Here is a 26,385-nt window from a genome sequence, read left to right on the forward strand (position 1 = left end):
GCAGCTCTACTCTGTCCTATAGGGCGGCTATGAGTCGGAATCGACTCAATGGCAATGAGCTTTGGTTTTCCTCCTCCTCTAGGTAATGAACCCCTCTTCAGCAGGTGTTTCCACTTCCCATTTCATAGAGGTGGGGCATCCATAGCTCCTGTTACTAGCCGCTCCCCCGCCTCACCTGCTCCAGCACTGGTCCAACCTGCCCACCCTGGTGCTGATCCAGCCTGCCCACCTGGCTCTGGTCCTGTCTGCTTCCTCTTGTCACAGTGGAGACACCCTCTTCCCTCCTGTGTAAGGCGACCTGTCCTCTAGCATCTGGGCATCACCCCATCCCAACCATTCTTGTTGCTTTATTTCCCAGCCCATATGCTCTTCACAGCCCACTGCCTCCAGGCTGCAGCCCCTCACTCTAGTGAACCACCTGCACAAAAGTTCTGGTGATCCTCCTGTGCCCCAACCCAGTAGACAGTTTCTGGTCTCCATTTGCTCTGGCCTCTTGGTGGTACTTGCTCCTTAGCTTCTGAGACACAACGAAACTCTGGGCTCCTGGGGGTAGGGCCTGCAATACCACAGCAAGTCCATGACAGGAACTCCCTTAAACCTCCTCCAAAGGGACCTGTGGCCACACACCATCATGCACATGGATGAAAGGAAATGCCCAGACCCTTTGCAGGATCTGAGACTCAGAGCCTGAGCTGACACTGACACAAGGGGACGCAAATGCCATCATGACCCCCCCACCCAATTAGAGTGGGGGCTTGTGGAAAATAGGATCTTGGTCAAAATCTGACTCATAAGCCCACCCTATGGTCATTTCACTGGTATTGAGTACATGTAGGTGACCATACTTAACAGGAGTAAAAGCCGTAATGTCAGGAAAGGCTAAAGGGAAGATGTTGAAACTATCCCTATTTCCATGGCCAGAACAGGCCATCAAAATGATGCTGTATCCCAGGTGTAATAGCAGAGCTAAGCACCACCCTCAGAAAATTTAATTAATCCATACGGCCCCAGCAAAAATCAGATGGATCATAGCGAATGGCAGTGAATTCATAAACTTAACCAAGTGGTAACCTGTACCCTAGGTGCTGTTCTGGGTGTGGTATCTTTGGTAGAACAGGTCAGCACAACCTCTGGAAGTGGCTAGTGGCCACCAATCTGGGGAATGCATCCATTTCAACTCCCAGCAGAAAGGAGGATCAGAAAGAGCTCTCATTCGCTAGAAACAGGTAACTAACAATGTCAGTTCACCATCTTGCCCCAGGTTGATGTTAACTCTGCTGCTCTCGGTCACAGTACAGACCTGGTGACCCTCATCACCTGGATCTTCTGTAGAATGAATTTCATGCTGGTTCACCATATCGAAGACATCATGTTTATCAGACCTGGGGAGTATTTACTGTAAAAAGTACTTTGGATGCCTTGTAAGAGACATTCATTCCAAAGGGTGGGAAATAAGCCTCGCAAAGTTTCAAGAGTGTGACACAGAATAAGGTGGTAGAGGTTCAGTGATCCTGGACTTGCTGAGACATTGCATCCAAGGTGTTATGGGCTGAATCGTGTCCCCTCAAAATATGTGTTGGAATCCTAACTCCTGTACCTGTGATCCTGTTTGCGAATACGGTTTTGTTATGTTAATGGGACCATATCAGTGTAGGGTGTATCCTAAATCAATCACTTCTAAGTTACAAGGAGACACAGAGACTAGCAAGTACAAACGGGAGGAAGACAGATGCCACATGAAGATTGTCAAGGGACTGAGGAACAACAGAAGCTGAGATAAGGACCTTCCCCTAGAGCTGACAGAAAGAATGCCTTCCCCTAGAGCCAGTGCCCTGAGTTCAGACTTCTGTAGGGCGATGTATTTTAAGTAAACGACCCGCATCTTCTACTTTTGTTTGCCAACTGCCCCTTCCCTGTGAAGTATTTTCGCAAGCTCCACTATCCCAATTTTTTTCACATGTGCGTTATTTGCATAAAAATATGGTACCACCAAGAACAAGGACAGTGCTTGGCAGCCTCGTTGGATTTTGAAGGCTGCATACACATACCTCACTAAGGATTGTCCGTTTACTGGGTGACTCAAAAAGCTGTTAGTTCTGAGTGGGGCCAGCGTATGGGTGCGCTATTTAGCAGGTGCTTGCTACCATACGCAATGACACTGGTGGTATCCATGGTAGTAAGGGGCACCCCAACAGGGGAGCCGATCACAGAGTTCTGGAGCAAGACCACATCATCTGCAGCAGAGAACTATTCACTGTTCAAAAGCAGCCTCCGACATGATATTGAGCCCCAGCAGAGGCTGAGCCCCTGGCCATGGGATACCAAATGACTATTTGACCTGAGCTGCCTATCATGAGCTGGGTGTTACAAGGCCATAAGTTTGGGGGGGTGAAGCAGTAACCTGTTGTACCATGGGCATGGTGCATTCCAGATCAGGTCAAGCAGGTTGGATGTAACAAGGCAGTAGTTACATGAACAGTAGCCTGGACTATCTTCTCACCACATCCGCCTCTTCCTCAGCTCACATGTCTAGCTCCCTTGGGTTAGACACACGCAAAACCAGAAAAATGTGACCTGTAATTAAGAGAGGAAACTGTCAAAAGAAGCAAAGCCAGAGATGGCCCAAATGATGGAATCATAAGATAGGAACTGGAACTCTGGAACTGGAACTCTGAAACAACTATGATGAAAATGCTAAAATGTCCATTCCAAAAGGTAGAAAATATGCAAGAAGAGATGAGGACGCCATACATTTCCTTAAAATGGAAATTCTTGAAATTAAAAAAAGTGATACTAGAAATGAAGAATTCACTAGATGAGCTTGACAGAAGACTGGAACAGTGGAGGAAAATTTCAGTGAACTAGAAGAGAGGTGAATAGAAAGGATACAAACTAAAACAAAGGGAAAGAGTGAAGAAAATAGAGAGACTATTTGAGGTAACTAGGATAATATAAGTACCCTTTTACTGGGTTTTTTTTAGGATAATATAAGTGTAGTTGGAGTACTGGAAGGAGAAAAGAGAGATAAAGGGGCAGAAGAAATATTTGAAGAGATAATTGCTAAGAACTTTCAAATACTGTTGAAAGGCATCCATTCACAGAGTAAAGAAGCCCAGTGAATCTCAAGTGTGATAAGTACCAAGAAAACCACACTCAGGTACATCACAGACAAACAGCTGAACACCAAAGAGAAGGAGCAGCCGTAAAAACAGCCAGAGGGAAAAGGACACATCATATATGAGATATGATGCCACGTAAGTAATGGCTTACTTTTCACCAGGAGCAATGCAAACCGGTTGGCAGTGGGAAGACATTTTTTAAGTACTGAAAGAAAAAAAATTATTGACTTAGAATTCTACATCCAGTGAAAATATCCTTAAAAAATAAATTCATTCTTATCCAGAGAAGAGCTGAGAATTTACCTTCACTAGAAAAAATGCTAAAGGAAGCTCCTTACGCTTAAGGGGATACTGCCAGATAGAAGAACCCTAGATATTCAGGAAAAATGAAAATTACCAGAAAGGAAAATATCTGGGTAAACATAAAAGGACTTTTTTTTTTTTTTTTTCATTTTAAAAGATCTTTATTTTACATCTAAGGATCCTTGGTGGCACAATAATTAAAGCATTCAACTGCTAACTGAAAGGCTGGCAGTACGAATTCACCAGTCGCTCTGTGGGAGAAAGGTGTGGCAGTCTGCTTCCGTAACATTTACAGCCTTGGAACTCCTGTGGGGTGGTTCTATTCTGTCCTGTAGGGTCACTATGAGTCAGAATAGACTCAGCAGCAGTGGGTTTGGTTTATTTTATATCTACGAATGTGTATGTGGGTTTTTTTTCCTTAAATGTCATTAAAAGACTATTGATAGTTTGAAAGAAAAAAAATCTTTGAGAGTTTATATATATATAGTTTTATAAATGTATATATCCATATATATGTTATATATATATACACATTAAATATACAACCCTGACACACACCTTTCCTGACTTTAAACCAAACAGTATCCCCTTGTTCTGTCCGAAAAACTGCCTCTTGATCTATGTAAAGGTTCCTCGTGAGCACAATTAAGTGTTCCGGAATTCCCATTCTTCGCACTGTTATCCATAGTTTGTTATGACCCACACAGTCGAATGCCTTTGCATACTCAATAAAACACAGGTAAACATCCTTCTGGTATTCTCTGCTTTCAGCCAGGATCCATCTGACATCAGCAATGATATCCCTGGTTCCACGTCCTCTTCTGAAACCAGCCTGAATTTCTGGCAGTTCACTGTCAATATACTACTGCAGCCATTTTTGAATGATCTTCAGCAAAATTTTGCTTGCGTGTGATATTAATGATATTGTTCTATAATTTCCACATTCGGTTGGATCACCTTTCTTGGGATTAGGCATAAATATGGATCTCTTCCAGTCAGTTGGCCAGGAAGCTGTCTTCCATATTTCTTGGCATAGACGAGTGAGCACCTCCAGCACTGCATCTGTTTGTTGAAACATCTCAATTTTTATTCCATCAATTCCTGGAGCCTTGTTTTTCTCCAATGCCTTCAGAGCAGCTTGGACTTCTTCCTTCAGTACCATCGGATCCTGATCATATGCTACCTCTTGAAATGGTTGAATACTGACTAATTCTTTTTGGTATAATGGCTCTGTGTATTCCTTCCATCTTCTTTTGATGCTTCCTGTGTCACTTAATATTTTCCCCATGGAATACTTCACTATTGCAACTTGAGGCTTGAATTTTTTCTTCAGTTCTTTCAGCTTGAGAAACGCCAAGCATGTTCTTCCCCTTTGGTTTTCCTTCTCCAGCTCTTTGTACGTGTCAATAAGAGAAGCTGGACTATATGAAGAAGAACGGGGCATCAGGATTGGAGGAAGACTCCTTAACAACCTGTGTTATGGAACCTTGCTTGCTGAAAGTGAAGAGGACTTGAAGCACTTACTAATGAAGATCAAAGACCACAGCCTTCAGTATGGATTACACCTCAACATAAAGAAAACAAAAATCCTCACAACTGGACCAATGAGCAACATCATGATAAACAGAAAAAAGATTGAAGTTGTCAAGGATTTCATTTTACTTGGATCCACAATCAACAGCCATGGAAGCAGCAGTCAAGAAATCAAAAGACGCATTGTATTGGGCAAATCTGCTGCAAAGGACCTCTTCGAAGTGTTGAAGAGCAAAGATGTCACCCTGAAGACTAAGGTATGCCTGACCCAAGCCATGGTATTTTCAATCAAATCATATGCATGTGAAAGCTGGACAATGAATAAGGACGACTGAAGAAGAGTTGACGCCTTTGAATTGTGGTGTTGGCAAAGAATATTGAATATAACATGGACTGCCAAAAGAACAAACAAATCTGTCTTGGAAGAAGTATAACCAGAATGCTCCTTAGAGGCAAGGATGGCGAGACTGCATCTTACATACTTTGGACATGTTGTCAGGAGGGATCAGTCCCTGGAGAAGGACATCATGTATGGCAGAGTACAGGGTCAGCGGAAAAGAAGAAGGCCCTCAGTGAGGTGGATTGACACAGTGGTGCAACAATGAGCTCAAGCATAACAACGATTTTAAAGATGGTGCAGGACCGGGAAGTGTTTCATTCTGTTGTGCGTAGGGTCGCTATGAGTCGGAACCAACTCAACAGCACCTAACTACATATATACACATATATGTGTTATGTAGTAATGATATATAAACCAACAATATCACAATATGCAAGAGGGTATTACACTATTTTAAAAGTCTCAAAATGTGTGTGAAGTAGTTTAATATTATTGGAAAGTAGAGAGTGATAAGTTAATATGGATACTATAATCTCTAGAACAACCACTAAAAATAATATAAAAAGGTATTGTTAACAAACCAATGCAAGTTATAAAATAGAATATGTAGTTCATCCATAATAAGGCAAGAAAGAAAGAACAGAGGAACAGAGAACAAGTGGGATAAATAAAAATCTGTATCAGAATTGGAGACTCATGTAAATAGGTTAAGCACTCCAAGTAAAAGCTACAGTTTTTTAGAATAGATTTTTTAAAAAGCACCTATATGCTCTTCACAATAAATATGCTTTAAATTCAAAGTAAGTGGGGGGAGGGGGTATGTATAACATGCAAATGTTAAGCACAAGAAAACTGATGTGTGTATTTAATCTTAGACCAAATGCACTTTAAGACAAAGAGTATTACTAGAAATAAAGAGGAATATTTCATAATGATAACAAGATCAGTTCATCAAAAAGACATAACAATGCAAACAATAGAGCTTCAAGATTCATGAAGACAAACTGACAGAATTAAGGGGAGACACAGATAAATCCACATTGGCAGTTGGATATTTTAACATCCCACTCTCAGTGATTTCAAGAAAATAAGAGAACAATCAATGAAATAAAGCCCATTAGTAGAGTAAGGGAGAAAAATCCTATGATCATCTCTCTCTTACAGAAAAAGCACTGGACAAAATCCAACACCAGATAACGATAAACACTCTTAGCAAACCAAGATAGAAGAGAACTTCCTAAATCTGATAGAGGGCATCTACCGAAAAACTACATGACATCATATACAGTCAACACAGGTCTCCTCGGACTGGAAACAAAGCAAGAATGTCTGTAGTCACCATTTGATTCAGGATTGTATTCATGGTCCTCACCTATGTAATAAGGCAAGAAAAAAAGAAATACAAGGCATAAATATTGGAAATGAAGAAATAAAATTGTCATTATTCACAGTTATCTTGGTTATCTACATGCAAAATCCGAAGGGATCTACATAAAACCACTAGAATTTAGCAAAGCCACAAGACAAAAGCTTAATATATAAAAACTAATTGTACTTTTATATATTAGGAATAAAAAGTGGAAAATGAAATTTTAAAAATACCGTTTATAACAGCATGAAAAGTATCAAACACTTAGGAATAAAACTGACCAAAGATATGCAAGACCTCTTGTCTTAGTCATCTAGCTCTGCTATAACAGAACCACAGGTGGGTGGTTTTAACAGAGAGAAGTCTATTTTCTCACAGGAACGTGGGCTAAAAGTCCAAATTCAGGGTGGCAGCTCCAGGGGAAGCCTTTCTCTCTCTGTTGGTTCTGGAGGAAGGTCTCTCTTGTCAATTTTCCCCTGGACTAGGAGCTCCTCTGTGTAGGAACCCCAAGTCTAAAAGACATGCTCTGCTCCCTGTGCTTTTTTCTTTCTTTCTTTTCTAATTTTTATTGTGATTTAAGTGAAAGTTTACAAACCAAGTCAGTCTCTCATACAAAAGCTTATATATACCTTGCTACATACTCCTAGTCGCTCTCCCTCTAATGAGACAGCACACTCCTTCCCTCCACTCTCTGTTTTCATGTCCATTCAGCCAGCTTCTGACCCCCTCTGCCCTCTCATCTCTTCTCCAGACAAGAGCTGCCCACACAGTCTCATGTGTCTACTTGATCCAAGAAGCTCACTCTTCACCAGTATCATTTTCTATCCCATAGTCCAGTCCAATCCCTGTCTGAAGAGTTGTCTTTGTAAATGGCTCCTATCTTGGGCTAACAGAAGGTCTGGGGACCATGATCTCTGGGGTCCTTCTAGTTTCAGTCAGACCATTAAGTCTGGTCTTTTTACAAGAATTTGGGGTCTGCATCCCACTGCTTTCCTGCTCCCTCAGGGGTTTGCTGTTGTGTTCCCTGTCAGGGCAGTCACTGGTTGTAGCCGAGCACCATCTAGTTCTTCTGGTCTCAGGCTGATGTAGTCTCTGGTTTATGTGGCCCTTTCTGTCTCTTGGGCTCATAATTACCTTGTATCTTTGGTGTTTTTCATTTTCCTTTGGTCCAGTTGGATTGAGGCCAATTGATGCATCTTAGGTGGCCGCTTGCCAGCTTTTAAGACCCCAGACACCACTCTCTGAAGTGGGATGGAAAATGTTGTCTCAAGAGATTTTGCTATGCCAATTGACTTAGATGTCCCCTGAAACCATGGTCCCCAAACCCCCACCCCTGCTACGCTGGCCTTCAAAGCATTCAGTTTATTCAGGAAACTTCTTTTGTTTTGGTTTAGACCAGTTGTGCTGACCTCTTCTGTATTTTGTGTTGTTTTTCCCTTCACCTAAAATAGTACTTATCTACTATCTAATTAGTGAAAACCCCTCTCTCTCCTTCCCTCCCTGCTCTCGTAACCAACAAAGAATATTTTCTTCTCTGTTTAAACTATTTTTTGAGTTCTTATAATAGTGGTCTCATACAATATTTGTCCTTTAGCAACTAGCTAATTTCACTCAGCATAATGCCTTCCAGATTCCTCATGTTATGAAATGTTTCACGGATTCACCATTGTTCTTTATCGATGAGTAGTATTCCATTGTGTGAATATTGTTGCTATTGTTGTTAGGTGCCGTCGAGTCAGTTCCGACTCGTAGCGACCCTATGCACAACAGAACAATACACTGCCCAGTCCTGAGCCATCCTCACAATCATTGTTATGCTTGAACTCATTGTTGCACCACTGTGTCAATCCACCTCGTTGAGGGTCTTCCTCTTTTCCGCTGACCCTGTACTCTGCCAAACATGATGTCCTTCTCCAGGGACTGATCCCACCTGACAACATGTCCAAAGTATGTAAGACACAGTCTCGCCATCCTTGCTTCTAAGGAGCATTCTGGTTTTACTTCTTCCAAGACAGATTTGTTTGTTCTTTTGGCAGTCCATGTTATATTCAATATTCTTTGCCAACACCACAATTCAAAGGCGTCAACTCTTCTTCAGTCGTCCTTATTCATCGTCCAGCTTTCACATGCATATGGTGCAATTGAAAATACCATGGCTTGGGTCAGGCGCACCTTAGTCTTCAGGGTGACATCTTTGCTCTTCAGCACTTTAAAGAGGTCCTTTGCAGCAGATTTACCGAATGCAATGCGTCTTTTGATTTCTTGACTGCTGCTTCCATGGCTGTTGATTGTGGATCCAAGTAAAATGAAATCCTTGACAACTTCAATCTTTTCTGTTTGTCATGACGTTACTCATTGGTCCAGTTGTGAGGATTTTTGTTTTCTTTATGTTGAGATGCAACCCATACTGAAGGCTGTGGTCTTTGATTTTCATTAGTAAGTGCTTCAAGTCCTCTTCACTTTCAGCAAGCAAGGTTGTGTCATCTGCATAAATCAGGTTGTTAATGAGTCTTCCTCCAATCCATTCATCCATTGATGGCACCTTGCTTGCTTCCATCTTTTTGCTATTGTAAACAGTGCTGCAATGAACATGGGTGTGCATATATCTGTTCATGTAAAGGCCCTTATTTCTCTAGGATGTATTCCAAGGAGTGGGATTGCTGGATCGTATGGTAGTTCTATTTCTAGCTTTTTAAGGAAGCACCAAATTGTTTTCCAAAGTGGTTGTACCATTTTACATTCCCACCAGCAGTGTATAACTGTTCCAGTCTCTTCACAACCTCTCCAACATTTATTATTTTGTGTTTTTTGGATTAATGCCAGCCTTGTTGGAGTGAGATGGAATCTCAATGTAGTTTTGATATGCATTTCTCTGATGGCTAAAGATCGTGAGCATTTCCTCATGATTCTGTTAGCTACCTGAATGTCTTTTTTAGTGAAGTGCCTGTTCATACCCTTTGCCCATTTTTCAATTTGGTTGTTTGTCTTTTTGTAATTTAGTTTTTGCAGTATCATGTAGATTTTACAGATCAGGCCCTGATCGGAAATATAATAGCTAAAAAGTTTTTCCCAGTCTGTAGGTAATCTTTTTACTCTTTTGGTGAAGTCTTTGGATGAGCATACCCGTTGCTGTCGAATAGATTCCAACTCGTAGCGACCTTATAGGACAGAGTAGAACTGCTCCATCGAGTTTCCAAGGAGTGCCTGGTGGATTTGAACTGCTGACCTTTTGGTTAACAGCCATAGCACTTAACCACTATGCCACCAGGGTTTCCTGGATAAGCATAGGTATTTGATTTTTAGGAGCTCCCAGTTATCTGGTTTCTCTTCTGCATTGTTAGTAATGTCTTGTATACAGTTGATGCCATGTATTAGGCCTCCTAGCACTGCCCCTATTTTTTTTTTTCCCATGATGTTTATCATTTCGGATTTTATATTTAGGTCTTTGATCCATTTTGAGTTGGTTTTTGTTCATGGTGTGAGGTATGGGCCTTGTTTCATTTTTTTGCAGATGGATATCCAGTTACGCCAGCACCATTTGTTAAAGAGACTGTCTTTGGGCCTTTATCAAATATCAGCTGCTCATATGTGGATGGATTTAAGTCTGGATTCTCAATTCTGTTCCATTGGTTTATGTATCTGTTATTGTAAATGTACCAGGCTGTTTTGACTATTGTGGCTGTATAAGAGGTTCTAAAATCAGGTAGAGTGAGGTCTTCCACTTTGTTCTTCTTTTTCAATAATGCTTTACTTATCTGGGGTCTCTTCCCCTTCCATAGGAAGTTGGTGATTTGTTTTTCCATCTCATTAAAAAACGTCATTGGAATTTGGATCGGAATTGCGTTGTATCTATAGACGGCTTTTGGTGGAATAGACATTTTTACAATGTTAAGTCTTCCTATCCATGAGCAAGGTATGTTTTTCCACTTATTTAGGTCTCTTTTGATTTCTTGCAGTAGTGTCTTGTAGTTTTCTTTGTATAGGTCTTTTACGTCTCTGGTAAGATTTATTCCTAACTATTTTATCTTCTTGGGGGCTACTGTAAATGGTATTGATTTGGTGATTTCCTCTTCAATGTTCTTTTTGTTGGCTTAGAGGAATCCAACTAATTTTTGTATGTTTATCTTGTATCCCAATACTCTGCTGAACTCTTCTATTAGTTTCAGTAGTTTTCTTGAGGATTCTTTAGGGTTTTCTGTATATAAGATCATGTCATCTGCAAATAGAGATACTTTTACTTCTTTCTTAAGAATCCAGATGTCCTTGATTTCTTTATCTAGCGTAATTTCTCCAGCTAGGACCTCCAGCACAATGTTGAATGAGAGTAGTGATAAAGGGCATCCTTGTCTAGTTCCTGATCTCAAAGGGAATGCTTTCGCACTCTCTCCATTTAGGATGATGTCGGCTGTTGGCTTTGTATAAATGCCCTTATTATGTTGAAGAATTTTCCTTCTATTCCTATTTTACTGAGAGTTTTTATCATGAATGGGTGTCGAACTTTGTCAAATGCCTTTTCTGCATCAATTGATAAGATCGTGTGGTTCTTGTCTTTTGTTTTATTTATATGATGGATTACATTAATTGTTTTTCTAATGTTGAACCATCCCTGCATACCTGGTATGAATCCCACTTGGTCATGGTGAATTATTTTTTTTGATATGTTGTTGAGTTCTATTGGCTAGAATTTTGTTGAGGATTTTTGCATGTAAGTCTGTAATTTTTGCATCCCTCCTCCTCTGCCGTCGAGTCGATTCCAACTCATAGCGACCCTATAGGACAGAGTAGAACTGCCTCATAGATAGGTCTGTAATTTTCTTTTTTTGTGGTGTCTTTTTTTTTTTTTTTACCTGATTGGAAACCCTGGTGGAGTAGTGGTTAAGTGCTACGGTTGCTAACCAAAGGGTCGGCAGTTCGAATCCGCCAGGCACTCCTTGGAAACTCTATGGGGCAATTCTACTCTGCCCTGTAGGGTCGCTATGAGTCAGAATCATCTTGACGGCACTGGGTTTTTTTGTGTTTTGTTTTTTACCTGATTTTGGTATCAGGGATATGCTGGCTTCCTACAATGAGTTTGGGAGTGTTCCGTCCTTTTCTATGCTCTGAAATACCTTTAGTAGTAGTGGTGTTAACTCTTCTCCGAAAGTTTGGTAGAACTCTGCTGTGAAGCCCTCCGGGCCAGGGCTTTTTTTATTGGGAGTTTTTTAATTACCTTTTAAATGTCTTCTTTTGTTATGGGTTTATTTAGTTGTTCCACCTCTGTTTTTGTTAGCTTAGGCAGGTAGTGTGTTTCTAGAAATTCATCCATTTCTTTTCAAATTTGTTAGAGTACAATTTTTCATAGTAATCTGATATAATTCTTTTAATTTCATTTGGGTCTGTTCTAATATCACCCATTTCATTTCTTATTCAGGTTATTTGCTTCCTCTCCTGTTTTTCTTTTGTCAGTTTTGCCAATGGTTTATCAATTTTGTTAATTTTTTCAAAGAACCAGCTTTTGGTCTTGTTAATTCTTTCAATTGTTTTTCTGTTTTCTGTTTCAGTTAATTCTGCTGTAATTTTTATTATTTGCTTTCTTCTGGTCTGGTGCTTCTTTCTGGTGATATGAGATCCCTGACTCTCTGCTTGCTTCCCTTTCCTTTAAAAGGTGGTGCAGTCCCCACCCCAGGGAAACTCCCTTTGCAATGGATCAGAGAGGTGACCTGAGTAAGGGTGATGTTACTATCTCACCCTAATCCTCTTTAGCATAAAATTACAATCACAAAATGGAGGATAACTACACAATACTGGGAATAATGGCCTAACAAAGTTGATACCACGCGTTTTTTGTGGGACATAATTCAATCCATGACACCTCTTCACTGAAAACTGCAAACATTGTTGAGAGTAAAGAAGACCTAAATTACTGTTACTATATTAGAATTCATATTATTTTGATGATTTTCATTCTCATTAACTTGATACACATTGTTGCTGTTGGTAGGTGCCCTCAAGTCGATTCAGACTCACAGCGACCCCACGTACAACAGAACAAAACACTGCCCAGTCCTCCGCCATCCTCACAATCATTGTTGTGCTTGAGCCCATTGTTGCAGCCGCTGTGTCAATTCATCTTGTTGAGGGTCTTCCTCTTTTTCGCTGACCCTCTACTTTACAAAGCATGATGTCCTTCTCCAGGGACTGATCCCTCCTGACAATGTGTCCAAAGTATGTGAGATGTAGTCTTCCTATCCTTGCTTCTAAAGAGCATTCTGATTGTATTTCTTCCAAGACAGATTTGTTTATTCTTTTGGCGGTGCATGGTATATTCAATATTCTTCGCTAACATCACAGTTCAAAGGCGTCAATCCTTCTTTGCTCTTCTTTATTCATCGTCCAGCTTTTGCATGCATATGAGGTGATTAAAAACACCATGGCTTGGGTCAGGCACACCTTAGTATTCAGGGTGACATCTTTGCTCTTCAACATTTTAAAGAGGTCTTCTGCAGTAGATTTGCCCAACGCAGTGCATCTTTTGATTTCTTGACTGCTGCTTCCATGGCTGTTGATTGTGGATCCAAGTAAAATGAAATCCTTGACAACTTCAATCTTTTCTCTGTTTAACACAATGTTACTCATTGGTCCAGTTGTGAGGATTTTTGTTTTCTTTATGTTGAGGTGCAGTCCATACTGTAGGCTGTGGTCTTTGATCTTCATTAGTAAGTGCTTCAAGTCCTCTTCACTTTCAGCAAGCAAGGCTGTGTCATCTGCATAAGGCTGGTTGTTAAGGAGTCGTCCTCCAATCCTGATGCCCTGTTCTTTTTCATACAGTCCAGAAATTTCTTGGGTTATTTGCTCAGCATACAGATGGAATAAGTATGGTGAAAGAATACAACCCTACGCACACCTTTCCTTACTTTTAACTACGCAATATTCCCTTGTTCTGTTCAAATGACTGCCTCTTGATCTGTGGACAGGTTCCTCATGAGCACAATTAAGTGTTCTGGAATTCCCCTTCTCTGCAATGTTACCTGTAATTTATTATGATCCACACACTAAAATGCCTTTACATAGTCAATAAAACACAAGTAAACGTCTTTCTGGTATTCTCTGCTTTCAGCCAGGATCCACGTGACATCAGCAATGGTTTCCCTGGTTCCACATCCTCTTCTGAATCCGGCCTGGATTTCTGGCAGTTCCCTGTTGATATGCTACTGCAGCTGCTTTTGAATGATCTTCAGGAAAATTTTACTTACATGTGATATTAATGATATTGTTCAATAATTTTCACATTCGTTGGGATCACCTCTCTAGGAAATAGGCATAAATATGGATCTCTTCTAGTCGGTTGGTCAGGTATCTGTCTTCCAAATTTCTTGGCATAGATGAGTGAGCACTCCCAGTGCTGCCTCCCTTTGTGGAAACACCTCAATTGTATTCCGTCAATTCCTGGAGCCTTGTGTTTTGCCAGAAACCTTGGTGGCGTAGTGCTAAGAGCCACAGCTGCTAAGCAAAAGGTCAGCAGTTTGAATCTACTAGCCGCTCCTTGGAAACCCTATGGGGCAGTTCTACTCTGTCCTATTGGGTCACTATGGGTCGGAGTTGACTCGACAGCAATGGGTTTTGTTTTTTGCCAATGCCTTCCGTGCAGCTTGAACTTCTTCCTTCATTACCATTGGTTCCTGATCATATGCTGCCTCCTGAAATGGTTGAGTGTTGACCAATTCTTTTTGGTATAGTGACTCTGTATATTCCTCGAACTTGGTATATAGACTTTGTGTAATCTCTACTAAAATTCCAGCAAATGACTTTGAAGAAAATCAAGATGATTCTCAAATATATATGAAAATTCAAAGGCTGTATGATAGATAAAACAATCTTGAAAAGAAAGAACAAAATTGGAGGACTTCATCTGCTTGATTTCAAGATGTACTATAAAGCTACAGTATTAAACACAGTATGGTATCGACATGAAAACCAAAAACACCCATTGCCGTCAAGTCGACCCTAGTGACCCTAGAGAGTAGAACTGCCCCATAGAGTTTTCAAAGAGTGCCTGGTGGATTCGAACTGCTGACCTTTTGGTTAGCAGCCATAGCACTTAACCACTACACCACCAGAGTTTCCGTATTGACATAAGGACAGATAAACACGAGAAAGAAACAGAACAGAGAGGCCAGAAATAAACTTATATATATTAATTTTTGACAAAGTTGCCAAGTCAACTCAACGGTAAAGTCTTTATAACAAATACTGTGGAAACAACTAGACATCAGTATGGATAAAAACTAAACTTCATTTTTCATTTCATAGAAACATAAAAAACTGATGCCATAAAACTTCTAGAAGAAAACAGAAGGATAACTTTACAACCTTGAGGTAGACAAGAAACAAATGGCACAGGACATAAAAGAAAAAAGAAATTGATAAGTAGAACCCCAAATCAAAAAATATTACTCTTTCAGGATATCATTAAGAAAATGAATAGGAAAGCAATAGACCAGAAGAAAATATTCATTGCACACACATCTGACAGTATCCAGAATATATGAAAGAGCTACCCCAAATCAATAAAGACAAAAAATACAACTAAAATGGGCAAAATTGTTGAAATGACACTTCTCAATGAAGATATGCAAAAGGGTAATAAGCACAAGAAAAGGTCCACAAAATCATTAGTCATCAGGAAAATGCAAACTAAAACAAAGTTAGACACAACTTCCCACCCACTAGAAAGGCTAATATGAAAAAGACAACAAACACCAAATGTTGATGAGGACGCGGAGCAACTGGAATTCTCTTATACTACTGGTGGGGAGGTAAAATGTTATAACCACTTCGGAGAACTCTGTGGCAGTGTCTTTTAAAGTTAAATCTACACATGTCCTATGACTCCACAATTCCATTCCCAGGCATTTACCCAAAAGAAATTAAAACATATATCCACACAAAACCTTATAGGAGAATGTTCATCACAGCCTTACTCATGATAGCCCTGAATTGGAAACAACTCAGAATGAATAAACAAACTGCAATATATCCATACAATGGAATACCACTAAGCAATAAAAATGAGCAAACCATGATTTCCACAATAACATGTATGAATCTCAAAAACGTTCAGTGAGAGAAGCAGACACAATAGAGAATATACGTACGATTCCATCCATATGAAATCCAAATACCGGCAGAACTCATCTATGCTGACAGAAATCAGAAGATGGAGTGCAGAGGTACTAGCTGGTTGGGAGTCCAAGGGAACTTTCATATGGGTCATTCCTGGGATCTCCTCCCAAACAAGCATTGCACTTGAACCCTGCTCTCAGCACCCACTTCTGGGGAAACCCAAACCAAGACAGGACTGCTCTCTTATGACAAAGACCAAAGTCTCAAACATGGCCTACGTGGCCCTGCATGCTCTGGCCTCTCAAACTGTCACCTCCTCTTAGAGAGCTCCTCCTTTTGCCTTCTGTGCTCCACACCCACCGGCCCCTCACAGTTCCTGTGCTGACCACAGCTAAGATGTTACAGTGCCTGTGTCCATCCATTGTGCCCACATCTACCAGCAGCTGTGAAACCTGCCATGGGCCTGTTGGCCTATCATCTGCTCACGAACATAGTCCAATGACGCATGTGAGTAGACTGTGCTCATCCAGTGCCAGGTGAGTGACATAGGGAAGAAGCCAGGCCAACCCTTCGCTGCACAGGGGGTAGGGCTAGTGACTACACAAAGGCACATAGCAGCATTTGGACTATGAATACCCTCTCAACAAGGGGAGAGCCACCTGTTCAACCATCCTCTTGGGAAATGTGGACATGTGGGTGGCTGCCCAGCACATCTTGGTTCTGAGTAATCAGGGCCCCTCCTCCACATAGCCTGAGCCTTGCTAGGAAGGAGAGGCTGGAGGGACCCCCACCGCGCTATAGCAGAAAACCCAAGCATGGGACAGGGATCTGGGGCCAGAGGCAGAGGGATCTGAGCAGATGAGGGGCTGAGCCTGGGGGTGATCCACTTGGCAGCATGTATGAGGGCAAGTAGCCCATTGTGGTATCCCTCCTAGGCCTTTGGCACCTGCACTGCCCCGTGTGTGCACGCAGGTATGCGGCCCCAGGAATGGGGGTGCCCTGGTCCATATGGATATCCTGGTCTGCGTGAGCAGGGTCGCGCATCTGCCCTGCGGCTGTAAGGGTCCGTCTGGTGTCGCTGTGTCTGTTGATACATTTTGCAGGTGCGACACCTAGGCCAGGCCGTAAGGAGACAATATCCCCAGCCATCTTGACTTACTTGCACATCCCTGTCCTCCAACCGCAGGGAGACCCCAGGAGAGGTCAGCCCCCTCGGCTCCAGGACAAGATGGCGCCCCAAATGTCCATGCTACCAAGGTTCCAGGGTCTGCCCGGGGCAGTGCTGAGAACATAGTGGCAGCTCCCCTGAGGGCCTTCCGCGCAGCCCACCCTACAGGGAGGAGCGAAGACCCAGCCACAGGGTTCTTTATTGAATATTCCCAGGAAGGTCAGTGACTTTGGGGGCTTCAGGGCATTTAGAAGCTGCTGACACTGAGCCTGAAGGGTGTGATTTCGGGTTCCTACTCAGACAGGCTCAGGGAGGCTGCCTGGTCCTGCCCTTCGCTCTGCATTGCCCTGCTGGGTCAGTAGCTCTCTTGCCCGGCCCCTGGGTCTTACAGTCTGTTTGGTCCTGTCACTCCCTCAAGTCCCTCCTGGTAGGTGTGGGGCTGGGTGGGTGGTCACAGCTTGTTCCGGGGGCAGCGCTGCAGGGCCTCCTTCAGGGCCTCGATCACACGGTCCACATTCTCCCGGGTAGCGTTGCAGCCCAGCAGACCAATTCGTAGCACCTAGGGGGATGGGGCACAGGTGGGTGCAGATGTCACTCTTCCTGTCCCCACTAGGGGGACCATGCAGACCCAGGCCAGAGGTAGGCTCTCAACCCTCCCCCTGTGCCCACAGAACAAGTGAAGGAAGTGGGGGGCCAGGATTGTCTAACAAGGGCTCCTTCTGAGCGTTGCCTCCCCAGCAGGCAGTAGACTCCGAGCATCAGTGCTGCTCAGTGGGAAGGGGCCTCTGTGTGGAACTATGGAGGTCAGTTGGGCCAGGCTGATGTTACAGCAATCCCATGTGACCCCACCAAGTACGGGTGCTGGAGGCAGGAGAAAACGCTCGCCGGGGTCTCCCCTTGCAGGGGTCACAAGCGTTGGAACAGGGTCGCTCCTTCTCGCTGCCCCTGCCGTCCTGGGCCCTCCTGCTGTGTGTCTGCTGACCGGGCCAGTCGGCTGGACATGGGTGCGCCGATCGGAGCATCCGCTCTGTGTAGGTGGGACTGGCCCTGCCCCTCGCCCCCAGAGCGGTCCTGTGGCCAGAGCCGCTGCCCTCTTACCTTCCCCACCGAGGGCCCAAGGCCACCCATGATCTCGATGTTGAAGTGGTCCATGACATAGCTGACGATGTCCCTCCAGTCGTAGCCAGCAGGCATGGCCACTGTGGTGATTGTGGGCAGCCGGAGTGCCTGCCAGACAGGGTGGCTCAGCCAAGAAGGTGGGCAGTGCTGCACCCACCCTCACTGCCGCCCATGCCACCTGCCCAGCCTGCCCAGTCCTGGCCTCTGCCCAAGGCAGCAGCAGGGGAGAGGGCCCAAGGAAAGCAGGCCCCCCACCACCCCACTGCCTGCCCCTCATCCAAGGCTCAGAAGGACAGGGCAGCTGAGCCTGGGTGAGTCTCACCAGTCCTGGGAGGTGGCCAGAGGCTTCAGCTTTGCCTGAGCGCCGCCTTTACCCCACAGCCAGGGTTGTTCATGTCCGCCCGCCTGGTGTGAGCCCTGGAGCCCCCACCCCTACCACGGGGCCCTGCCTGGGGGCTCAGGAGTGCCTTCCCATGGTCCTGTAACTACCCCCAGGCAGGGAGGCTTTGGGGGAGGATTGGGGGCTGCAGGCCAAGTGTCCAAGTGCCCTGAGCCCCAGCATCCAAAGGCCACTGGGCTGTGCCCTCCAGCTCCACTGGCTTGGCTCTGCCCTGAACTCCAGGCAGGTGTCAGGACCTCGGAGGGACCAGACCATTGCTCCTTGTCCCTGCCTCCAGGCCCCTTACTGGGTTCTTGACAAAGAGCTGCAGGCCCAGTGCCTGCAGGCGCCCATGCAGGTAGGCTGCGGCCTCCCGGTGCTGCCGCCAGCTGCTCTCCAGGCCCTGTGGGGAGAGGGCACCAAGGACGTTGAGCAGGGTGGGGCAGGGGTCAGGCCCCACAGGTTCCAATGGGGAGCAGCCCCAGGCTTGGAGGCCTCCTCTCCGGGCCTGGATTCCTAGTCCCCTGGAGTCCCCGCTGCCTCCTAGAGCCCCCCAAGCCCCCAGTTGTGGCTCTGCCCAGGGTCCAACCTGCCCTTGGAGCTATGTGGCCCCTGGTGGTGGTTAGGTAGGGGCATTTGGGGAGGTGGGGGCAAGTCAAAGGGAGGGAAGGGGCTGCTGTCCACACAGGGCCCAGGCTGGGTCAGAACCAGAGGGGAGCCGGACTCTTTCCACTGTCTGTCACCTGGCGGAAGGGAAGTGGAGGGGGAGGGGCTGAGCTGTCAGAGGCGCCGAGACAAGAGGGTCCAGGGGAAAGGAACAGAGTGGGGTGGAGGTCCTAGCCCTGTGTTCTATAGCCCCCTTCTGCTTCGGGGCTTGGCCAGCTCTCACCCTAGGGAGGGAAGGAGGGGCCAGGCTTCCAAGCCTCCCACTCCTTAACCCCCAGGAGCCCTGCCCTCCACCCACTGCAGCCACTGGCTCCCATGTCTCTCAACCCTCTGGGCTCTGGGCCCCGGTTCCTGTCCCCAGTGCACTGACCTCACCAGGACCCCCACACACCATCCCTCCACCCCTTCCCCATCCTCCCCCTCTTGGCCTCCTCTATTCCTCCCCTGCTTCTTCCCCCTCTCGGTCTCAGGGCCCAGCTGTGGCTCACTTCCCGGGCCCAGGCCTCCTCACCTCCTCCATCTTGGCAATGAACCCCACCTATTTTAATTTGCAGTTGTCTCCATCCCCTACCCCATTCCTGTTCCTCCTTAACCAACCCAGCTGCCATGGAGTCAACCCCCAATCATGGTGACCCCACATGGGTCAGTGCAGAACTGTACTCCACGGGGTTTTCAGTAGGTGATTTTTCAACAGTGGATCTCCAGACCTTTCTTCAGAGGAGCCTCTCTGTGAACTTGAACCTCCAAAGTTTCTGCTAGCAGCTGGGTGCGTTTGCACCATTCAGGTGCGCCTCTTCCTCCTCCCTCCATCTCACTACCGGCCTTTACCTACTTGCATCCGCGCTCACTGCTGGGGGCTCCACAGGGCAGGGGCTTTCCGGTCCTTTATCACGGACCGCTGGTGTCGTGGGGCACCCATAGACCTGGGCAGTGTGGTCCCCAAGTGGGGTGTCTAGGCTGGGGGGTCTGGCTCCCTCTGCCTCCCATTGGGAAGACGCGGAGCACTTAGAATACGTGGGATCTTCTGGGAAATGAGGGAATAGCAAGGGGCAGAGAGCACCTTAGCCCTGGGGGCCGAGTGCAAGTCAGCAGATAAAATGGCCACGGACGACACTTTCAGAACTAGTGTTCCAGGGGAGGCCAGTCATTGGACAGAACTCGGCTGTCAGGCCGTGCAGTTGTTCCAGGTGACCATCCTCCCAGGCCACCATCTGCATGCCACTCCCAGCAGCCTGTGACCCCAGAAGGGGCACAGAGGTCAAGCCTCCCCTCCGTCGGCCCTGACGTGAGGCGACCGTCCTCCCAGGCCACCATCTGCATGCCACTCCCAGCAGCCTGTGACCCCAGAAGGGGGCACAGAGGTCAAGCCTCCCCTCCGTCGGCCCTGACGTGAGGCGACCGTCCTCCCAGGCCACCATCTCCATGCCACTCCCAGCAGCCTGTGACCCCAGAAGGGGGCACAGAGGTCAAGCCTCTCCTCCGTCGGCCCTGACGTGGGGCTAGCGAATGTCGGGGATTGAGCGCGAGCCAAGAATAGACAGGAGCTGTGTTCAGGTTGCTGCAGAGTTTTGCCGAGGGTGGTGGTTCAGGGCAGAAAGCCAATTCCTCTGGGGATTTCGGAGCCCTGGTGGTGCAGTGGTTATGTGTTCGGCTGCTAACCATAAAGGTTGGCAGTTCGAATCCACCAGCCAGTCTTTCGAAACCCTATGGGGCAGTTCTACTCTGTCCAATAGGGTCACTATGTGTCCGAATCGACTTGACAGCAGTGGGTTTTTTTCAGGGGCTTTCAGGAATGGTGCCAGGAAAGGCACATCGACCTAGCACAGGGCCCCTTCCCTCTGAGGGTGTCTCCTCCCGACCTCCACTGCCCGCAGTCTGATGGGAAGGGGACGGAGGCCGGGAGACCCCTGTGTCCTGCCCACACCTCCTGTTCCTGGTGCTCCTGGGGGGGGAGGGTGGGGAGGATGTGTCACCCCCATGGGTCAACTAGGCTCGTCAGGAGTGGCCGCTCCTGCCCAGCCTCAGCCCCCATGCTGGGCACGCAACCCCTCACCTGCTCCGCTATGGTGGCCAGGCTCTCCCGCAGGCTGTACAAGCTGATGATGGGGACAGTATGATGGTATCTGGAAGACAGGAGGGGCCAACCCAGCATCACGAGCTTTGTTTTGAATGGGTTTACTCTCTCCTCTGGGGTGGGTAAACAGGAGCCCAGGATGGGAGGTGTGGCAGGGCCCCCGATGAGGTATGGGAGGGCGTACTGGGGTGTCTCTGGAGGTCAGATCTGTGGGAAGGTGGGAGCCACACTTTTTGCCCCGAGTCTGCAGACCAGGTGAGGGAAGGATGGACCCTGTGGGGCATTGGATGGCCTGACACAGGTGAGCCCTGACACAGGTGAGCGCCAGGACTCCAGGTGACGTGTGGGGATGTGAATGTGGGGGCTCAGGGTCTCTCATAGAGGCTGGGGATCGTGAGAAGTCTCCCCCCGACCCCTGTATCCCCCAGTCACCATGACCAACCACCCCGACCCCAGCCCGGCCCTCACATCCTGGGCTTGTCTTCACAGCCCCAAAAGTTGGCCAGACCCTTCATGTCCAGGTAGAAGGAGCAGGGCTTTGTCTTCCGGGCGTAGATCTTACTTCTGCAGAGAAGGGTCAGACTGAGCACTGCAGGGCAGGTGGAGGTCTTTGGGGCCATCTTGTCTACTCCTCCCCCTACACTTCACAGAAGGGAGCTCACAGTGTGGAGCCCCAAGGTCCTGGCTGTGCCTCTGACACTTGGTTTGGGGCACAAGTAGGCCTTCTAGGGACCCGGCCAGCCTGAACCCTCCCTGTGGGTCTCTGCCTGCCCCAGGCCCCTCTCACAGTGACTCTGCCTCATTGCCAGAAACAGGAAGATGCGGTGTGAGCCAGTCCAACCCATCCATCATGACAGGAAAGCTGAGGCTCGGGGTGTGGGGCTGGAGTCTCTCCTCTCAGGAGGCAGCTGCACTCTTGAGGTGTGAGCTGCAAGGCTGAGGTGTAACTGGGAGGCCAACCACGGCGCCTCACACCGTGTCCGCACACTTGGCAACCGCACAGAATCCAGGCTGTCTCTCTTCCTGTCTTTAGGAGCTGCACCCTGGGGGGCCTGGCCCAGCCTGGACCCCTGCTCTCTCTGCTCCTACGACAGGCAGTGCCAACTGGCTGTGGCTTTAAGTACATCCAGCTCTGATTCAGCCTAGTGACTCCTGATTCCCACGGTCCAGCGTCCAGCGCAGGTGCCGGATCCTCCCGGAACCCTGCCTGTCTGGTAAAGGCGCTACACTGGCCAGGCCACAGGTGGACAGCCAAGGAGCAAGGCTGCTGGGTGTTGACTGCCTGCTGAACCCCTCGACCGGGCCTTGCTCAGGGTCTGGACATGGGGATAGTGGATGACACTGTCTGGAGGGGGCAAAGGTGGCCCGTAGAGCTGAGCTGGAGGGTGGAGGCAGGAGGCCTGGGCTCGGCTCCCCCATCCTGATGGTCACCCCTTGACTTGGAGCTGGTAGCTTTGAAAACACCAGGCCTCTGCCCCTCACACACCAGGCCTCTGCCCCCCACATGCCAGGCCACTGCTCCCCACCCACCCAGGCCTCTGCCCCCGACACACCCAGGCCTCTGCCCCCCACATACCAGGCCTCTGCTCCCTCCCACACCAGTCCTCTGTCCCCACACACCAGGCCTCTGCCCCCCACACACCCAGCCCCCCTCTAGAGCCTCCCCAGCCCCCTGTGGTCTCACTGTACCTAGACCACTGTCCCCTGTGAACTGGCCTCAGCACACTCTGCTCAGGATGAGGGTGAGGGCTCCCGGGGGACAGAAGGATGTGGCCATGGGAACACTGGCCCCAGGGTCCCCCTCCTCAGTGTTCACTAGGCTCCCCGACACCCATCTCTGGGTCTGTGGTCACTCACTGGGCCTTGTCACTGAAGGATATGATTGAGGTTCCTGGGGGGGAGTTCAGGACCTTCTGGGAGCCCGAGTACAGGATGTCGATCTCTGTGGAGAGGGGGTGCTGTGCTGGAGGACTGGTGGCTGGGGCCCAGGAGGTAAATGAGGCCGGGGAGTCGTCGTGCTGGGGTCACCTGAGCCCTAGCCTCCTGCTCAGCTTCTCCCTCCATCAGGAAGGTGTGGCCCACCCTGGGGGTGCAGTGTGGGCACCCCAGAGTAGCCCTGTGCCCCCAGCATCATGTCTGTCCTTTGGGAGCAGGAGTTTGAGGGTCAACCCAGGGAAACCTCACTGCCGAGGGACCCTCATCAGACAGGCCCTACAGGAAGGAGCAGTCAGCCCCGCCAAGCCAGGCGCTGGCTGTTGGCTGGCACTGCCGAGGGTACACTGGGCTGGGAATGGAGGCTTCTCAGGCGGGGTGCAGCAAGAGGGCCCTGACAACCCCATGGTTACTCAGTGCCACAGCTGGGGGGAAGCTGAGGCTGTGTGTGGTAGTGTTCCCGCTCCTGTCCCCGGTTAAAAGGGCCTGACATCCCTCCTCCCAGTCCTACAGGTGCTCTTAGTTGCTCTCCAGGGACTGCCCCACTGAGAGGTACCCCCTCCGCTTGCCCTGGGTGCCCGGTCAGACCCTGACCCTGGCCCGGCTCTGAACGCCAAGCAGAAATGTCCGGTACAGACTAGTTAAGGGAGCCTGCCAGCCCCCAAGGAGGAGTGGGCCCTTTCCCTGGGCCCTCAGACTGGTGACAGAGGGTGGGCTCATGGTGGGCATCCAGGCACTTCACAGGAAGTGCTCCAGCCAGGGCCTGTCTGCCCTGAGATCCCGCCGGGTGAACAGCCATCAGAACACCCCTACCTTGCTGGTCCATGTAGATGGGGGCCCCACCCAGGGAGGCCACAGAGTCCACGAGGAGCAGGCACTTGTACCTGGGGAGGGGGGACCAGTGTGAAGCAGGACGAGGGGCCTCGGGGTCAGTCCTCCCCTGACTGTGTGTGGAGGGCCTCAATTGCCCTTAGAGGCCAGTAAGGAAGCAGGCGGAAGCTTCTACCTCCCACATGTGGCCCCTCTTCCCCAGGGCCTCCTGTTCCCAGCAGCTGTCTCTCCCTGAGGGCCAGGGGCAGTGGTCTGGTTGGTGTCAAGGCCCCAGTGGCCCTTCCCACAGGGCCTGGCACACAGATGTGGGGAGGGTCACCCTGGGTGGCCTGGGCTGTGGTCCTCGGGCTTGCTCTGGGTGTTCAGGCCCACAGGCTGTGTGGGGGTGGGTTGGGGGAGGGATGAAGGCCTGCGTCTCCCTCTGCCGCATGGCTCAGCCTAGCCTCCTGGCCTGAAGTCCAGGGCCAGAGGGGGCAGAGTCCAGAGGCAGACATGCTGAAGACCTCCTCCTCCTCCCCCTCCACATGCTTTTAGTAAAAAAAGGCATAAAAACTGTCCCATGACTAGGCGTGGAGTGCCTTTTGAGTCCCGTTGCCAGGAGGGCAGTGGGGCTGAGACACCTTTGGGGGTCTTGGGGTGAGGAGGGGCAGAACCCACAGGCCCTGGTACCTGGCAGCAGTCAGCCGTGGGGACTAGAGGGCAGCGGGAACTCTGAGCACCTGAGCACCTGAGCACCTGGCTCTGTCCCAAGCCCCACAGCTCTCCAGATGAGGAGCCACCCAGACTCGACCCAGAGCAGGAGGACCCCAGGGGTGCCTGCATGCCTGCTACTTGACACAGGCCTGGGCCCAGCTCTAGCCAGCATGCCCCCCACCCCCAAGGGCCCACAAGTGTCCCCATGGCCACTCACCGGTGGCAGAGCTCCCCATAGCCGTCAAGGGGCTGAAGCACACCACTGGATGACTCCCCATGGGTCAGGAACAGAAGTGCTGGCTTGTGCTGGGACAGGCCCTGAGGGTCACGGGAGAGCTGGGGCAGAGCCTGTCGGGAGCCACCTGGGGCCAACTGACCACCCCCGCTCCAGGGCCATTTCCACAGGAGGGCAGGGCTAGGACCACCCCACACCCTCCATGAACACCCAGGATCCAGGCCATAGGGCCCCACATGCCTCAAACCCCTCCTCTGTGTGTGCAGGGGGAGGCTTGTCAGCTTGGGAAGTGACTTTGCCCAAGAAAAGGACTTTTGTCCAGAGACCCCAGCCTCCTGTCATCCTGTGGGGATAATGGCCGTCATGAGGCCAGCACCGTCTGGACTGGTCGGGGCCTCCTCACCACTGGGGAGCCCCACTGCCCTGTCCCACCCAGCCTCCTGCCTCCTGCCCCCGACCCTGGCCTCGGTTTCTGACTCAGTTTCCCTATCAGGCAGAGCCCACCCTACCTGGCGTCTCACCTGCTCCCAGACGTGGGGAGCCTTCCTGGGGCTCCAGCCAGATGATGGTGCAGGGTAGGCTTCCCAACCCCCTAGAGCCCCCCAGGCCAGTGTACCCCACACCCCCTACCTCCTCCACCTCCTGCAGCGTGTAGTGGCCTCCGGGGTCCTTGAGCATGGTGTGCACGCGGGCTCCTGGGGCCAGGGCACAGGGGGCGGTCATGGGGGCGGTGAAGGTATGAAGAGCCAAAACAGAGCAAGTGCCCACCTGGGAAATGGCACGGGGCCCCCTTGCCCTTACCAATGCGCTCCCCAATGTCTGCGGCCCGGAGCCCCCAGACGCCGTTGGCCCCCACCAGGAAGGAGTCCCCCGGCTCCAGCACGTTGAACAGGGCAGCCTCCAGGGCGCTGTGTCCCGAGCCACTGACGGCCAGTGTGAGCAGGTTCTGGGTCTGGAACACGTACTGGATACCTTGCTTGATGTCATCCATTATCTGGGGAGGACACACATCAGCCCCCGGCAAAGAGGGGGCTAGGGTGGTGCCTGCACCCCACCCGCAGGCCTACCTGGAACATCTCCTTGTGCATGAGGCCGATTAGCGGGAGGCTCCCCACGGCCATGACTCTCGGGGTCAGGTTAGAGGGGCCGGGCCCTAGCAGGAGTCTGCTGGGGACAGAGAGGGGCTTCCGAAGAGCCTCTGGGGGCGACACCAGCAGCTGGTGGGAGGCCATGGTCCACACCTGCCCTGCCTTTCGGGGTCTCAGGGCCACACTGGCCACGGCCAGAGCTCGGAACATTTCCCAGCCGGCCCCGTGCCAACCGCAGTCCTCCTGCCCTCACTGCCTTTGGTTGGTTGTTGTTACCTGACCCCTTATCGATGGGGATCTTGCTCACAGGGCCTGACAGCCAGGGCGCTGACCTCTGGCTGGGGGAGGCGGTGCCTCCAGGCCTGTAAATGACAAACAGAGCGTGCCTGGCTCTGTCCTCACCTCCAACCCCTTCCAGCTCCCTCTTACCAGGT

At 49.0% G+C, this 26,385-nt stretch overlaps 1 protein-coding gene across 1 annotated transcript; it reads right to left on the reverse strand.

Annotated features, from left to right (window-relative positions):
- Window positions 1-17,385: 17,385 nt before the first annotated feature.
- AGXT (alanine--glyoxylate aminotransferase) lies at window positions 17,386-26,110 on the reverse strand. The gene is made up of 11 exons (XM_003421167.3): window positions 25,931-26,110; window positions 25,665-25,857; window positions 25,494-25,558; window positions 24,846-24,946; window positions 23,918-23,988; window positions 23,030-23,114; window positions 21,641-21,736; window positions 21,152-21,221; window positions 18,740-18,835; window positions 18,033-18,161; window positions 17,386-17,493 (listed from the first exon to the last, which is right to left on the reverse strand). Exons 1-11 carry the CDS (start codon window positions 26,093-26,095, stop codon window positions 17,386-17,388), a joined length of 1,179 nt encoding a protein of 392 aa, XP_003421215.3. The 5' UTR covers window positions 26,096-26,110.
- Between the last annotated feature and the right edge of the window lie 275 nt (window positions 26,111-26,385).

Source organism: Loxodonta africana, chromosome 6, assembly GCF_030014295.1.
Source record: "Loxodonta africana isolate mLoxAfr1 chromosome 6, mLoxAfr1.hap2, whole genome shotgun sequence".
Taxonomy (NCBI): Eukaryota; Metazoa; Chordata; class Mammalia; order Proboscidea; family Elephantidae; genus Loxodonta; species Loxodonta africana.